The 16,164-nt window shown below is 29.4% G+C and overlaps 2 protein-coding genes across 4 annotated transcripts in view; one reads left to right on the top strand and one right to left on the bottom strand.

Moving 5' to 3' along the window:
* Positions 1–2,531, bottom strand: part of LOC143206972 (uncharacterized) — a 36,373-nt gene extending 33,842 nt beyond the window's left edge. For all 3 annotated transcript variants that reach the window (XM_076419909.1, XM_076419904.1, XM_076419911.1), the window contains exon 1: positions 2,287–2,531. The gene's annotated coding sequence lies outside the window, so the exon portion shown is untranslated. The remainder of the gene's footprint in view (positions 1–2,286) is intronic.
* A 1,190-nt stretch (positions 2,532–3,721) lies between these two features.
* LOC143189111 (protein phosphatase PTC7 homolog) overlaps positions 3,722–16,164 on the top strand; it is a 32,210-nt gene continuing 19,767 nt past the window's right edge. Inside the window, exons 1-2 of the mRNA XM_076393785.1 lie at positions 3,722–4,113; positions 4,346–4,525. Of these exons, the coding sequence (XP_076249900.1) occupies positions 3,888–4,113; positions 4,346–4,525 (406 nt within the window). The 5' untranslated portion in view covers positions 3,722–3,887. The remainder of the gene's footprint in view (positions 4,114–4,345; positions 4,526–16,164) is intronic.

Below are 16,164 nucleotides of genomic sequence, written 5' to 3' on the forward strand. Positions count from 1 at the left end.
TGCTTGTATTTTTATATAGTGATAAATAAATTATATTTGTTACTTTATTGACATAATATATAAACTTAAAATCATAGACTGAAATTTGAACTTGTGTTTCAAGTGAGATTTTAGGTTAATTTGTGAATTCCAGAATATATATTATATTCTTCAAATATACATATAATTTTCAACAACTGGCAGTGTTGCAAATTCAAATCCTGGATTCTGCAGGACTAGACTCTTGTGATAATAATTAGAGGTTACACTAATAGTTAATTTTCTTACTGTATAACTCTTATCAAATGACTGACTTACCACTGCAATATTATTTCTGGTTAAAAAAATAATGATTAATTTGTCATTTGGGGTTCATCTGTCAATAATGATGCACTTTATGTTAAAGTGATGTGTTAAAATTATAATGTACTTAATATTGTTATTTTTATTAATATAGGTTAAAAATAAATAAATATATGGCGATAATAGATTTTCATAAGGGTATATATGTTATGCATTACATTAGTATTGCAACAAAATATGATATAATATTGTCAACTGTTTACCAAGTTAGCTAATTTAAGGGTCATAGCAATGTAAAAAACTAAAGGTTCGTGGAAGTAAACTGACTACTAAGCTAATTCATTAAAGAAGGAGTTCTGAAGAAATATCACCATATGGAAAAAATAGGTGGGATAGGACCAGGAATTGAACACAAAGGACTTTAACTACATGGTAATAAAAGTAATTAATACATGACTGGTTTAATTTGTAGTGAACCAATTAAAATTAATATTAATTCAGAAAAATAATACCTGACAAATTAAGAAATTGAAATTTCAGGGAGCAGCATACTAATATACTAAAATGATTACGTACACGACAAAAGATTAATTAAAAAGAAAAAAGCTAGAGCTAGACGAGAATACTAAACGCCGCAAGAAATATCAACGAACTTCTATCGATCAGCCATCAGCATAAAAAAGTCCTAGGTTTCGGTCTATAGAACAAACAACATGTATCCTTCCGATAATAGGCAACTGCGTATCATGGGCCAGAGATAATAAGCTAAAAATGGAGCTCCTTTCTGAATATCTAGCTAAGGTATATACTATCAATCAAGAATATAACGAATAAGAGATGGACGGGCAAAAGAATCAGACCATAAGTAATAGTGATAACTTAAAAATCCAAAAATATCATACCAGTTACCCCACAAGAACTAATTAAGAAAAATACATCCACCGTAAAAAACATCATCACCATGTAAAAGCTAAATAAATGTTAAAACAATTGCCTAAAAGCCAATTACCAGCCGTAATAGTTATAACCTATTTAGGCAGCAATGAGACTAAAATATGTACTAGCACCAGAACATAGAAGTCACCATAATACCAAAACCGGGTAAACATCATTTAGATGATATCAAATAATATAGACCGATTTTTGACTATTGTCTCGACATTTTTAACAAAATATCCAAATCAATGCAGATATTTTCAATTCAAAGGAATTATGATAACTACATTGATACAGTAGATAATACAACAGTTTTAGCAGTAGACAAAAAACATAAACGTATAAGAGAACTTTAAGAGGCAAATAAATTAATAAACATTGGCGAATAAAAATACAAATCGGCAATCAAGTTTACCAACAAAAGACTAAAAAACTTTACTGATTTTGAAATCAAATGGCACTATTATACCATACGAAAATAGTACAAAATAGTTATGTGTAACATTAGATATTACATCATTATACATGGCATAACATTAGTTTTAATATATAATAAACTTTTTATTTGCAACTAAGTGCTAAAACCAACATGGCTCTTCAACCAATTGTTTCCCGGAAAATACGAGGCTCTTCAGGTATTAAATGGGCATAATTCTCATACTGAAGAAGAGTAAACTAAGGGTACTTGTGTAATAGTGGACGAGTGAAAAGGCTTCAGATTAAGGTAGCAGAACTATAGCTCACTACTGGATCAACCTATGTATGAGAATTAATTTAAAACTTATCAGAAATAAATTAACAATAGGTCTAGAACTTGAAAATTAAACTATAGCTTTATTTCATTGCCTAGTGAAATACGCACGATTAAAACGGTTATTTATTTGTATTAACAATTACAGTCAAATTCCATTTTGTGAATAAAAAAATAAAATTGATATCGTGTGTACTTTACTGTCCAAACTCACGTAGATTATTAAAGAAATCTATGCTTATAAGTGGTGTTAGCTCCAACTCGATGTTACCCAAATATTACAATTTACTAGTCCAAATAAACTACGTAATACTCACTTTGAATAGACACGTTCAAGACACTACAACTTTACAAACTAAACTTTAAATTATTGAAGTGGAGTTTCGTCGTGTATCGGTCACTTTATACGTTATTATATTGGAATCTAATATGTATGAATTGACCTCCGCAATAAACAAAACCAAATTAGTCACACGAAAACCAACTTGATCTCGTAATAATCAATTTAAATTTAATAGCAGAAAAGGCGACCGCCACCACATTTCGTTCCCTAAATCGCACTAGGACCAGTTAAACTTCATGATACGAAAATTTCAGTTAAAACATACATTTAGATAATAGAGTAATAACTGTCTCTTAACTGTTTTTTAGATGAATAATTATTCGATAAAACACAACATAATCTCGGCCTGAAAGTTGTCTGAAAATATTTTCGTATTAGTCCAACGACTATAAAAACGAAACTAACACATAATTAAAGTTGGGTTTTATTTCGATCATTAAAAGTAATGTTAAGCTTCAACCTCGCTAAATTTATAAAAGTTCCCCACTTCACATCCGATTTAGTAAACCGGAAGGCCCTTTGTTCATTTTACTGCGATTTGAATGATACTAGTAATTATTCTTTTCCTATACGGTTTATGTATCATTTAAAATGTCGTGACTGTTTGAAATAACAACATTTTAACGTTTGAAACTTCGTTAGTACATTTTTGCACGCAGATAAACTATATTTTCTGGGTATTATGCAAACATTTAACAGCATTATACCCTTATTACAAAGTTAAAATTAATCAAATCCTCTATGTGCACTTATTTTTATATAAAATTTTAATTAATAATTTTTTCCGATGAATAATATTTACTTCCAAGCATTTCTTTTTTCTATTACATTTAGGGAATAACACTTTTGAATTGAGATTGAAGGGAAATTTGAAGAAATTTTTTTATGTTTACATCTAATGTTCCATCTATTAGCGATCTTGCAAACAATAATAAACACAGAAATATCTTGGACCAATATAAATTTTTGAAATACTCTATACGAAAAGTAATTATGAATATAAATATCAAATAAAAAAACTGATAATAAACAATTTTTTATAGAAACAATTATATTACGTATTTTAGTAATTTTTAAATTAGTTCAATAATACAAATAATGATTAAATTAGGTTATAATATAAAATGTTTGATTGAGTTTTCTGCATAAATACCTACATAATTTCTGTCGTCTGCCGATAGATGTCACCAGTTATTCAAATTTTATTAAAGTTATATTTAAAAAGTATTATTACAAAATTATATGAAATATTAAAAGCTATTTAATCTTGATTTCGAAAATTATCATATTCTTATAGATACTATTTTAGTCTAAAAAAATAATAAAAAAATTAAACCAGTTTAATCAAGGTAATTCCTCGAACTTTGTACCCTGGCGGAGAAACAGCTGACTGTTTTGATTCAAGCGTCAATCCCGTCAAATTAAACTGTAGGCAATGTGATCTTGTGACTGTGTGGGTTCGGGTTCTTGCTGGTTGGTTAGATCGAGATATTTTGACGAAATGGCATTTGTTTGTGAGCCCGCGGTGCTGTGAAAAAACCCCATTTGTATCTACAATACATATTTAGTGATATAATGCACTCATTATTTGTCACAGGACGCCTTATATCTCGCGCTTTATTAAATGGGATCCATAACTTTTCAACCGCGACAGATCCAAAATTACAACAGAAAACAGAGCCCTTTCTGGTATCTGCCGTTTGTGGCTTCTCAAAGGAGAGAAAAATCCAAAGACTGGTTAAAGGACAATTCGGCGATGATGCCTGGTTCACAACGAAGCATAAGTCTTCGGACGTCTTGGGTAAGAAGCAGTACACATAACCTTTTGCCCATGTGTTTTTGTATTTTTTTCTTGCGCAATTTGATTATCGCTATTTTTACCTCAAAACTAGGCATCAATTTGAAATGCTAAATTCTAACTATTTATATATATAATGTTTAAATTTCAATCATATCTTTACTTATATTTTAATTCTTTTTTGCGTCTTATGTATGGTTTGTTAACCTTTTAATAATTTTACATTAATTTGCAGGTGTTGCCGATGGTGTTGGGGGTTGGAGGGCATATGGCATTGATCCAGGGGAATTTTCCATTCACTTGATGAAAGCCTGCGAGCGTTTAGTCACATTAGGTCTGTTTAGTCCAACTAACCCATCTGAATTACTAGCTAATGGTTATTATGAACTTTTACATAATAAGAAATCTATTTTAGGTGAGTTCTATTTTTATTATATTTAAATAAGTTACACTGAATGTTTCATAACATCAAAATAAACAAAACGTGAGAGCGTCATTTTGACGCAGAATATTTCAAATCAAGTTGTAGATAGTATGTTTTTGGTTCTGCTACATTTTATGTATTTATGAATATATTGGGTATAATTTTTAGAATATCTTAATTTTTTTATTTTTACAACTTAATAGATTATGTTTAATATGACAATGTAACGATGTGTGTACTTGATTTAAAACCCTGTTTTGTATGTTTAGCCAAAACATTTATCTACAGTGGTCTTGTAAACATGCCAAAACAGGAAAATTATGTTGAAGCTGATAATAAAATTGTAACGCCTATATAGAGCTTTTGATAGTATTGTTTGCTTTGTTGTTTCAATGTCAATCGGTAATTGAATAATTTCTTTATTACGGACACATTTTGAAAACAGCATGAAAGCCAGAAAATTTTTGATTCATTTCAAATATATTTTGGATATATTTTAATAATGTAACAAGCATATTTATATTTAATTATATTTAGCATTTGTTTTTAGACTATTTCATTTTATTTTCTATGCCCAAATTTTATTCTTTAATACAAATTTTAGTTCATCATTAATTATTACTTTTGCAAGGTATATTAAAACTAATTAGAATTATGCGCTGATGAAAATATATAAAGCTAAAAGTATGTTTGTTCATTAAAGTTGCAATTGTATTGCAAAAAGACCGGTTTAGTGATCGGTGATATATATATATATATATATATATATATATATATATATATATATATATATATACATTCATTTTTCATTTCATTCATTTCAATACATTTCGAATTTATAAAATTGTAATTGTAATTTATAAGTTTTATTAAATTTGGTATTCATGGATTGGTAGTAAACTTTATAGTAATTTATGTTATCTATAGATAATGCACATTCTCTTGTTATCTTATATTTTGTATAATTAATTATTTAAAAGTATAATTAATTAATTTTTTAATTATTTTTTTACAAGTTAATATAATTACCACCTTTATGTATATTTTGAAATGAGATGACATCGCTTTATTATGACTTTTTTAAACATTTTTATTGTAAATGAATTCAATTTGAGTTAAGTGCTGCTAATATAAAAGGTCATTTAAATAATGGTCAACATAACAAACTCCGAAAACAATATAGTGTAGATACAGAAAAGCAGTCAGCAGTACCTCGTGATCAGTCATGTGAAATTCGTATTGACGAAAATAGAATATCGAATTTTTCAAACAAATCTGGCTCCGTCTCTTTCTATATTTATTACATATGTATACAAACCTTGCCAAAAAATAATGTGAAAGTTGATTAACGGATAATTGTTGATTTCGAATTTGTCCCCGTCATGCTACTAGTTTCGGAAAATAATTTAGGAAATTTGTTGTGGTTTTATATAAAGAATTATTGCAGAAATTACCGAAAGATTTCACTAAAAAATCTCGGGGAGGATGATGCGCGGTATAATCGACTGCTTATAGGACAAATATTATTTGACAGTTTGCTGTTTTGTTAGTGAATTCAGTTAATAATTTTCAATGAATATTGTTAGTTTTGTACTATTCCTTTTCGATACCAGACCCCGATTAGTCATGCTTTCCATGTGATGTTTTCAATGTAAGTTTATGCCGCAGTTGTTTTACTTCACCAGTTAAAACGAATTTTTTCATTTCATGGGTTAATTTATTGGTCATGAACTGTGACGCAAGAGAAATATTCGTGGCACCATTTCAACAAATTTTCATAAGTCAATGTATCTCATCAAATCTGTCACAAGCCTTTACATGAAAACATTGGTTATACTTGTTTCGATATACTAATTTGCCATTCGACCTGAAAACCTTTTTACAGGGGCATTTGGTTTTATGCATTGAATAAAATTTTTCATATATAAAACTATATATCCTTAATTTCTTTATCGAATATATTTTTAATGTGTCATATTTATTATAAAACAATTATTTGCAGAAAGATATATATGTATATATCAAGAAACTAAAATGGAAGATGCTTTTATTCAGATGAAATGGTAATATCAGGATATATATATATATGTATATATAATAAGTAAACATGCATACATAATCTAATATTTATTTACAATCTATACAAACGTTCAGATCAAATATATAGTTTATTTGCGTGTATTATCTTTAAGTTCAAATAAATCTATACGTTAAATTAAATATAATTGTTATTGAAGAACAACTACGTTATTTCAAATTTGTTTTCAGATTATGAGATTTTCCATACATTTAGATTTAGTTAGATTTGTTAACACTACTAGAATATTTTCTATAGCGCACTGCATATTATTTATCAATAAATTATATTGGATCTGATATCATATTTGTTAACAAGTACAGAATATTATAAGTATTATGTAGATAAATAGCGCTATTTATTTTATTCTTCTGTAAATAAAAGTTTGTGTCTGTTTTTGACACTGTAAACGGTCAATCTTATTAAGCTGACACGTTAACTGACGTTAACATCACAATATAGCTTAATAGCTACATGCTAATATTCGTAACATCATCGGTGGAAACTAGGCTGTTCTTTTGTTATTTTTATCACTTTGTTTTTGTGTAGTATGAAGTCTCATAACAGTTCAGATAGATCTGTTTTGCTGAAGCTACATTGTCATTTCAATGCGGTATATTTCAGTCGTGAAAATAGTTTCGAAATAATACTGTCGATCTTTGGAATGAAATGAGTTATTTTGTTACCTTAAGATGTTAAAGTCATGTTTATCTAATAGAGAAATGAATAGCCTAAAAAATTAATATACTTTGATAAATTGGTCTTTGTCAAAGCCTTTTCTACATTTGATCTATGTAATGGGGTATACCAAAGTCCAGAGCGTGGCTTTACATGGTGTTTTATATTTATTTCGTTATTTTCCTATCTATCTATCCCTTTTATATAAAATCATAGTCAACTAGCTGTTTAAATAAACACGTAATTTTATGCTACAAAATATTCTATGAAATAATGTTCTGATGTATGGTAAAATATCTCATATTGACACAAAAGGAAATTAATTGTATCGTTTTCTGTATGTCCTTTTGAAATTACCGATGAGAATTAATCAGACTTTTGTGTATGCTATATTTAATTAGTGTGGCACAAAGTTTATCATGTAATATGAATCACTATATTAACTAGTTAGTGAAATAATGGGTAATTTTATCAGTAACACATCAGCTGTAAGTATACCGTTTTTTTTTTGTTAGCTCAGCTTATATTTGTTCTGTAATTGCTAGGCTCTATATGCGTTGCAATGCCACACAAAGTAAAATTATTTGATTGTATAATCTAATTGTTGAATTGTTTTTGGGTATCCAATATTTTTAATTAATCTGTTGGTGGATAATCATAGTCAAACGATTTCCCGTCGCTTGGACTATCTATATATCGTTGTCTTTATGAGAAGCCTGGATTTTCCAAGTTCAGTTCATATACTTGTAGTGGTTGTCTTTGCGCCTTGCTGATGGCCGTTGTAAATGTTAGTCTCACATAAAACTGCAAGCTTGCTGAATATTAAATTATAATTTAGATGATACTGTTCGGATGCGGTAACAGATTTACATTTAATAGCATTGTCGTCCCTGTTTTGGTTACCAATACGTTCACTGAGCTACTCCCGACTTTCATTGTTCGGTACAATACTTTAGAAAATTTGGTTGAAACTACATGACTGATGTGAATTACATTTATCTATTGCCACTTTCAAATTTCTAGTTTTCAATGATTGTTTTACAAATATTGAACCGGCATACTATTTTATACATATATTTTCAACGACAATTTCTTTACTTGTCTTTACGTGTCCCAAAATGTTGACGATTTTGTATATTATTTTTTGAAAGTTATTTAAAATTGGCTCTTTGTCGGTCTCCAATTCGCAAATTTTGCAGTTGCAACAGTTGGATGATATTAAATCACATTCACTACAAGTCCTGTTAACATTAAAATTTTCCATTTCCATTAACGTCCCAAATTTCTCTTTTTCTTCATTGTGTCAGAATCTGGGATTGATGTTTTTATTTTATGTTTTGAATAGTATTGCTCAGAAAGTTTTGATGCGACAATATTGTTGTATTGCGATATATTTAATTCGACTTTTTGTAATTAATTGACCCTTATGTTCAATATTTTACCTTCTAAATCACTTTAGTAAATAATATAAATTCATGTTTATAAATATTTGTTTTTAATACACTTTTAAATAAAATATACACTTCTACTCAATGGCTTTTGTATTAGATGTGTCGCCTATATGTCACATTGAGTGCTTTTGAGCCAGTTGTGTGTTATTTATATATCTAATATGGCACAAGATACGTAAACGTTACAAAATCAAAAGTTATTTTGGCTAATAATGGATGATATTCTTGGAAAATATTCCTGTTTAATGTTGACCAATTCGACTCGTTATATTCAAATATGTATTAGTGAAAGATTGTTTACTTCTTTTAATAATATTTAAATTACATTTATTTCGTCACAGACACGATAAATGCTTCAAAGGTTTTTGTTGCACAATATTTGTTAATTTACCTTTATAAAAAAAATAATTCTTCATTGAAATCAATAATATTCAAATAAATATGTATTAATTACTTCCTGCTTTATATATTTAATTCGTTTTAAAATATGTCCTAACAATAAAAATAATACTTAAAGCTTGCGTCTATATTAATGTTATTTTATTATTAACGAGCTTCTAATAATAAAATGTATATTTATGCAAAAAGTTTTCAAGAAAGAATATTTTATTTAGTACGTTTATATCACATTTATCAGATTATATTCCTTTCCAGTAAATACAATAATTGAATATATGCATGCTTGATTCATTTTTATCTACAGAATTAGCTCATTAGTAATATTAAGAATAATACGTCATACTTTTTCATACATTAAGGGATTATAAGGATTTAATTCGATAAAATGTCTGTAAATTATGATGATTTGTCTACAATTCTTGAAAGGTAGATTAATTGCATTATACCAAGTATATAATAAAAATTTGATATACTGCTTGTTGTATTAAATAGATGTTGCTTAAGATTATTATATAAGATGAATGTATATTATATATAGTACAGTTTTATCTTAATTTGTACATCAGCTAATAAAATATTTCTATTCTTTCCAATATGTGCTACAAATATTAATATTCAGTTGTTATAGAAATCTATATATTTATTGTCAAGATATACGATTAGAAAACTTTGTTTAAAATGCTCCTGTATCAAAATAATAGTAACGTGTAGAGGTTGTTTTTTTAATATATATATTCTTCAAGATAATCGCGCAATATTTTGCTTTTTTACTAAGGCTGTTATTTGACGTGATTTATTGCACCTCCTATAATGGTCTAGTTTAGAGGCTATTTGAAAATTTGGCTGGGGTTAGCCTTTTGTATTTATAAATTACATTAACAGTAGTTACAGTTCTCTTCATCTCTTGATTATTATGTCATTCTTACGTACCAGATCCCTACATTTGTGTATCATTAGTGAACGCCTTTTGATAGTTTAGTTAAAGAACAGTATCTTATTATAAGTAGAAATAATTTGTTGTTTACTTTCCGTAAAGGTAATATAAACAGGCTTTATTTCCTTCAGTTTAATTTGCCAGTATTACTTATTTCCTCAACTGATGTTTGTAAAGTTAGAGGTTGTTCCTGGTTTTTACCTGCTGTTTGGAGGGTTATAAGTCCCATTACACTTCTCTAAGGTTCTCTTGGTTTTATCATTTGCAGTTTCATTTGTTTTGTTTTATTCTAAATAAAGCATTTTTTGCAGCAATAGAATCTTCAGCTTGTGTGACATCAAAGACCTATATATCAGGTCTTTGATCACTCTGTATCAGGGCAATGTCTTTTCAAGCCATGGTTGATTTGGAATTAATTTCCTTTATTTAATAATATATTTCGATATTTTGAATACTTTTACAAAAAGTTTCGGTAGTATACAGTAGAGCGATAGGTCTATATGATAAGGAGCTTTATCTTGTTTATAAATCATTATCCTTCGTTTCCATATCGTATAACCTAGGTTGATTTATCAGTTTAATCATTGTTTTTTTTTCAGAATACATATTGGTACTTTGGTTTTCTAATAAATAAAAAACAAGGAAACGCATGAATATTCTAACGATCAATATTGATCTAAGGCACTTGGATTTCATTTGGAGGACAATTTCCTTAATTTTAAACAATTAATTCTAATATTCTTAGGGGGGATGATAACGATTTTATGCCTCATTTCATTACTAGTAATGAGATCTGGGTTTACCATCATGTTACTGAATCAAAACAAGGAGCTGAAGGGTGGGGTAAACCTGGCTCATCATCTCCTAAGCAAGCTCGTGTCCCGAAATCCGTTAAGAAAATATTTTTTTGGTGTTCAAAATGAATTTTACTTGTGGATAGCTTCAGGCTGGCAAAATAATAACATTGTTGTTGTCTCTGTTTGTTTTTCAAAAAGTCCCAGTTTACAGAAGTAAACATCCAGCTTGTTTCTTAAATTTAATGCCTGCTAAAGCTAACGACGATTTTTACAACTATGAATCTGTTTCATTTTACTTTTATTGAACTATAATATATATAAATAATATACTGCGGGAATCGTAATGGTTATAATTCCTAGAAAATATTTCGGCGTAATGTTGAATGACTCGATGTTAGGTTCAAACTTCTATTAAGTTTTTTAGTAAGATGCTTGTTTACTTATTTGGGTAACGATTACATTGCATCTCTTTCACCGTATAAATGATGAATTCCTAGAACTTTTCTGCCGCCTAATATTCGTTAATTTCCATCTAATTAGCTTTACTGAAAAAACAACAGACGCTCCGATTAATTATTTTGAAGGTTTTGGTAAACAGCGAAGGTTATCGGCGGTCAAAGGCGGCTCCTTTCGATCTCATTGTCAGGAAAAAATCGGACGCAAGCGTTAAGATAACATCTTTTTGCGGTTATAACCGCTTATTTCTTTATCCCTGGACAACTGTTAAACGTTGCTGAATCGTTTATATACAGATAAAAAATGGCTTGAAATAAAATCGTAGCTTGACCCCAACTCTTGTTTTGTCCTATTTTACAGTAATATATTATAGATGCCTTCCAATAAGAATATATTGCCTCGAAGATATACATCGAATAATTTATATAGTCTATTCAAGGTTTTTTTATATATGCGTCACGGAAATTTGTGACGTCAAAAAATCGCAATGTTGCCGCATCAACTCTGAGTTTTAGTTCACTTTGGCTTTGACATACAAGAAAATTCTAATCTAAATAAAATATTTGAACAAAAATGTTATGAAATATAATTTATTTTAACATTGTAGACATCTAATACATATATTATCGAAGGACTTGAAACTACAATTAAGAATACAGTTATAATAGTTTGTAGGTTAGAGATGTTTTATTTACATTGAACTCTTTTCCACATCACCCATGAGGTAGAAGTTCTAGGGGCGTTTTTTTATGTATCCTCTTGGAGGCCTAATCCACTTAATTAACGATTATATATCAAAGTAATGTATTTTACTTTCATTCGAGAGCATATTTAACTTTTTACGTTTAGCTCTTGTTTCCTTCGATGGTGTTTTTACTTGTCAAGTCATCTTGGTATTACTGTATATTTTATTTCTTCTGCTACTATCTGTGTACACCATTCTTCATAAAATTAATCACTGATTTCTGTCTAATGAATTTACTATATCTACAAAACATTAGTAGTCATTCTCTCCTCATACATTCCAACCTAATACTCATGTTTAATTCTGAACAATTACAATCATATCTGTGCACACAAATCTTTCACGCCATACAATACCATTTTCTATGATTATATTCAATTAATTATGTGCATACCTTTAGTTGTTTCCACTCTCATCACTCTGTTTCAGGAATTTCTGATATTGCACGAAAGTTTCCTTTAGTTCCTTTCACTCTCCGACTCACTGTCTAATTCAATCACTAAACTGTTAATTTCTAATCTGTCTAAAACATGTTCACGATTCCACCAGTTATAAATTACTTCCTCTGTATGTTTTATCGAGTTCATCCAAACCGAAGCTGTTATGGTTGACAATGCTTCCTTCCACATATCCAAACAGTTCTTGATGGATAATCCTTCTCGACCAGCATATCTATTATAATAAGTATTTGCTACTCTCCATATCAACTCGATTGGATTGAACATACAGTGATAGGGAGGAAGTCGTTGTGACCCTGACTATCTATCGTTTTCGGCATTTTCAAATGATGTGATATCATATATTACGGAGCGACTTAAAATTTCAAATATGAAACGCAAAATCGAAATAATCAAAGCTCTAAAATAACATTTGCCAGTTTTTAATCTGTAGTGATAATAACTAATATTTTGAATAATTTTGCCTACGTCTGACAATCGACCGTCGTCCTTTTGTCAGGCATATGTAAAATTCTTTAAAGCAATAGTGTTAAGAGGTTTTAACTCTTACCTATAAATTATTGTGGCTGTATAATTAACTGTAGTTTTTAGATATACTATAATGTTAAAATAAATTATATTTAATAACATTTTTGTTCAGTTATTCAATTATTTTATTTAGATGAAAATTTTCTTGTATGTCAAAGTCAAACTGAACTAAATCTCAGAGTTGGTGCGGCAACATTGCGTTGTTTTGACGTCACAAATTTCCATGGCGCATATATAAAAAACCTTTGAATATGCTATATATTGAATTTATTTTAGTACGCAGTCTAATGCTCTGCTCCTAGCTGAGCCTGGGAAATAGTTTTAGCAAAAATCGAGGTTTTTATACAGTGCAAAAATGAAATTGTTTAAACTAAATATACTACATACCCCATTGTCGACGCCAGAATAAGCTACATAGTTTGTAATAATAATAATATTTATTAATAGTTGTGGAGCCACAATGTGTTTTTAAATTAGCTGCAATTCTTCAAAGAATAGATTAGTAGAGTGTTTGTAGTTGCGTTTGAATAGTTTCCAACGGAATGTTGTCCCATTATTGTACAACATACTTCATCCAATTGCTTCAATGATGTTAGAAATGGAAACCTACTATACTCTCTGCTCTAAAACTCCCCATAGGGGTTTAATTATGTTGAGAGCTGATGATTGTGCTAGCCATGAAAGACGTTTGATGTGATATTTTAATGCTCCAATTTAAACCATACTGAACCTTTTTTCTGTCTGTATGGACGTATTACTATAGCGAGATTGGAATATGGCAGCAATATGCTAGTCATAATCAAGAACTTCATCACATTGAGGATGTCGACATATTCGCAGTAATCCGGCCAGTTATGAAGGATAGGACCCACTGAATATCGATATTATCGCCCAAATCATAGTGGAACCTTCCCCTTGTTTGACTGTAGGAAACAATGTCATATTGTCAACAACAATATGTTTATCACATTCTTCCAATCATGAAGTGTTCAACTTTTATGATCGTTACAAGACCTGGAATTTAAATTAAGCAATACACATGCATCGAATTACTTACATGGAAGCAGTGTTGCCACTATGCAGTAAAATGTATTATATCGCATGATGTTCATATTATTTTCTCCATCCCCTGTATAAAACGAGTTTCTCTAGTGGAAGTTGCTACGGACATTGACAACTGTCTCACTCCTAGAAAGCTCCTGGTATTGATTATATTTCATTTGGATTATTGAAAGAACTGCCACGAAAGGCAATTTTCATGGTTACATACATATTTAATGCCTGTTTGAAACTGAGTCATATTCCGCGATGTTTTAAAATAGTAATTAATTAAGCTTAAAATCCTAACAAACCAGTAGAACAAGTCGGATCAAATTATTTGAGAAACTGCGATTAAAATGTGTTAAACCACATAAAAAAAGTTCCACTTTGGATTTCGAATCACTACTCAACAGTCGACCAAATGCATAGACAAACAGCGGTTATTTAAACGACGTTTGAAGAAAATGTCACAGGTATGTGATCTGTTATGGCTTTTGAGACTAATTCACAGGATAAGCAATTTACAATAGTCGTATCTTTTCGAATCAACATCAACATCACAGTGTAGGAAAAACATATATCTGCCTAAGTCTACAAAAAATTACATGTGGGAGTCAAAAGCAATGAATGGACTGATACTGGAAAATTCAGCTTAATAAGTCGAAATATGTTCATGTCATCAAGCAGAATTAGCGATATACATTAGCACATCGATGTTTGGCTAAATTGGAAACATCACATTGTGCAAAAAACACAGTTGGACAGATCAGACTCAAAATAAAAAAATCGAGTTAGGCGGAAGATACTCCTGACGTGACTTAAAATCAAAGCGATTGGTTTATGAGTCAATCGTAAAGCCTATTTGGACTAATGTGTAAATATGGGGTTAAACTAATACATAAAATTGGTTAGTAATCCAATGCTGTCAAAATAAGGTTCTTTGATTAATTAGCAATGCTTATCACTACGCTTACAATCTTTACTACTACTATCATTGAAGAATTACACAATGGCCTCAATATTAAATGAATCTTCGAAGGTATCCAAGATTTCGCCTTAAAACCTTAAAGAATATAACTAAATCACAGCAACTTGGAAGCAATAGAGCTACTAGACAATACGCGGGAAATCAGAAAATTGAAGCTAACTTATATCTTTATAGTGTTACTATTAACTTGTACACTTTATAAAAGTGTTACTCTTAACTCTACCTTAAGTAGTAGTTTTATTTAATTTTAATTTGGCAAATACATATTTATGTCCTTATCCCACACTCATCAGTTTCTCTATTGATACAAGTACAATAGAATAATAGTAATATATATATTTTGTAAATTAAATTAATTGTAATGCCAAGGTAGTGAATAATTTCAATGGTTTTTTGTTGAAAAACTGAATCAAGCTGTTTTTACAAAGTAAAAGTAAAAAAATCGTAGTTTCATGTCTTCATTATTAAAAAAAAAACATTTTGATAAGATTATAAGCATAAAATATAACTATGGAGCGAAGAAATATCTGAGCTGTATGGTGAATTGTATTGAAACTTCCTATCCGATGCTTTCAATATTTTTATTTTGATTCGAGTCAATTGGTAATCTTCTTATATTTTTTTTCTGTACTCCATCTTCATCAAATAAATTTCAAATTTTACGCGGACTATTGTCTTTCTCATATCTCCCAATTCTGCCATTTTCACAACAATGAATTGATAAAAATGTTCTACAATACAATACAAAAAAAACTCGGATTAATATTTCATATTGGTTATGTTTAGAGTAAGGTGTTCACAAAAAGTTTACATGTCCTACAACTTGAAAAAATAAATCCTGTCAAAAGTGCCTGGAATTGATAGTTTGGAAAGCACCATTACAGAAATTCTCAAAATTATTTTTGTCGCATACAAGTTTGCACAACTGTACTGACGCGGACTTTCAAGACCACAGCTAAATAAACAAAATGTGGTACGGTCTGACATGCGCATTTAACTAAAATTAATAACATTTCACTTTTATTTATTTATGTACGATGTTCTGATTGTTTATAGAGGGGTATTTCTTATTTTATCG

This window comes from Rhynchophorus ferrugineus, unplaced genomic scaffold (genome assembly GCF_030347505.1).
Source record: "Rhynchophorus ferrugineus isolate W39M unplaced genomic scaffold, kcgeb_rfMv2 rfM1, whole genome shotgun sequence".
Classification (NCBI taxonomy): domain Eukaryota; kingdom Metazoa; phylum Arthropoda; class Insecta; order Coleoptera; family Curculionidae; genus Rhynchophorus; species Rhynchophorus ferrugineus.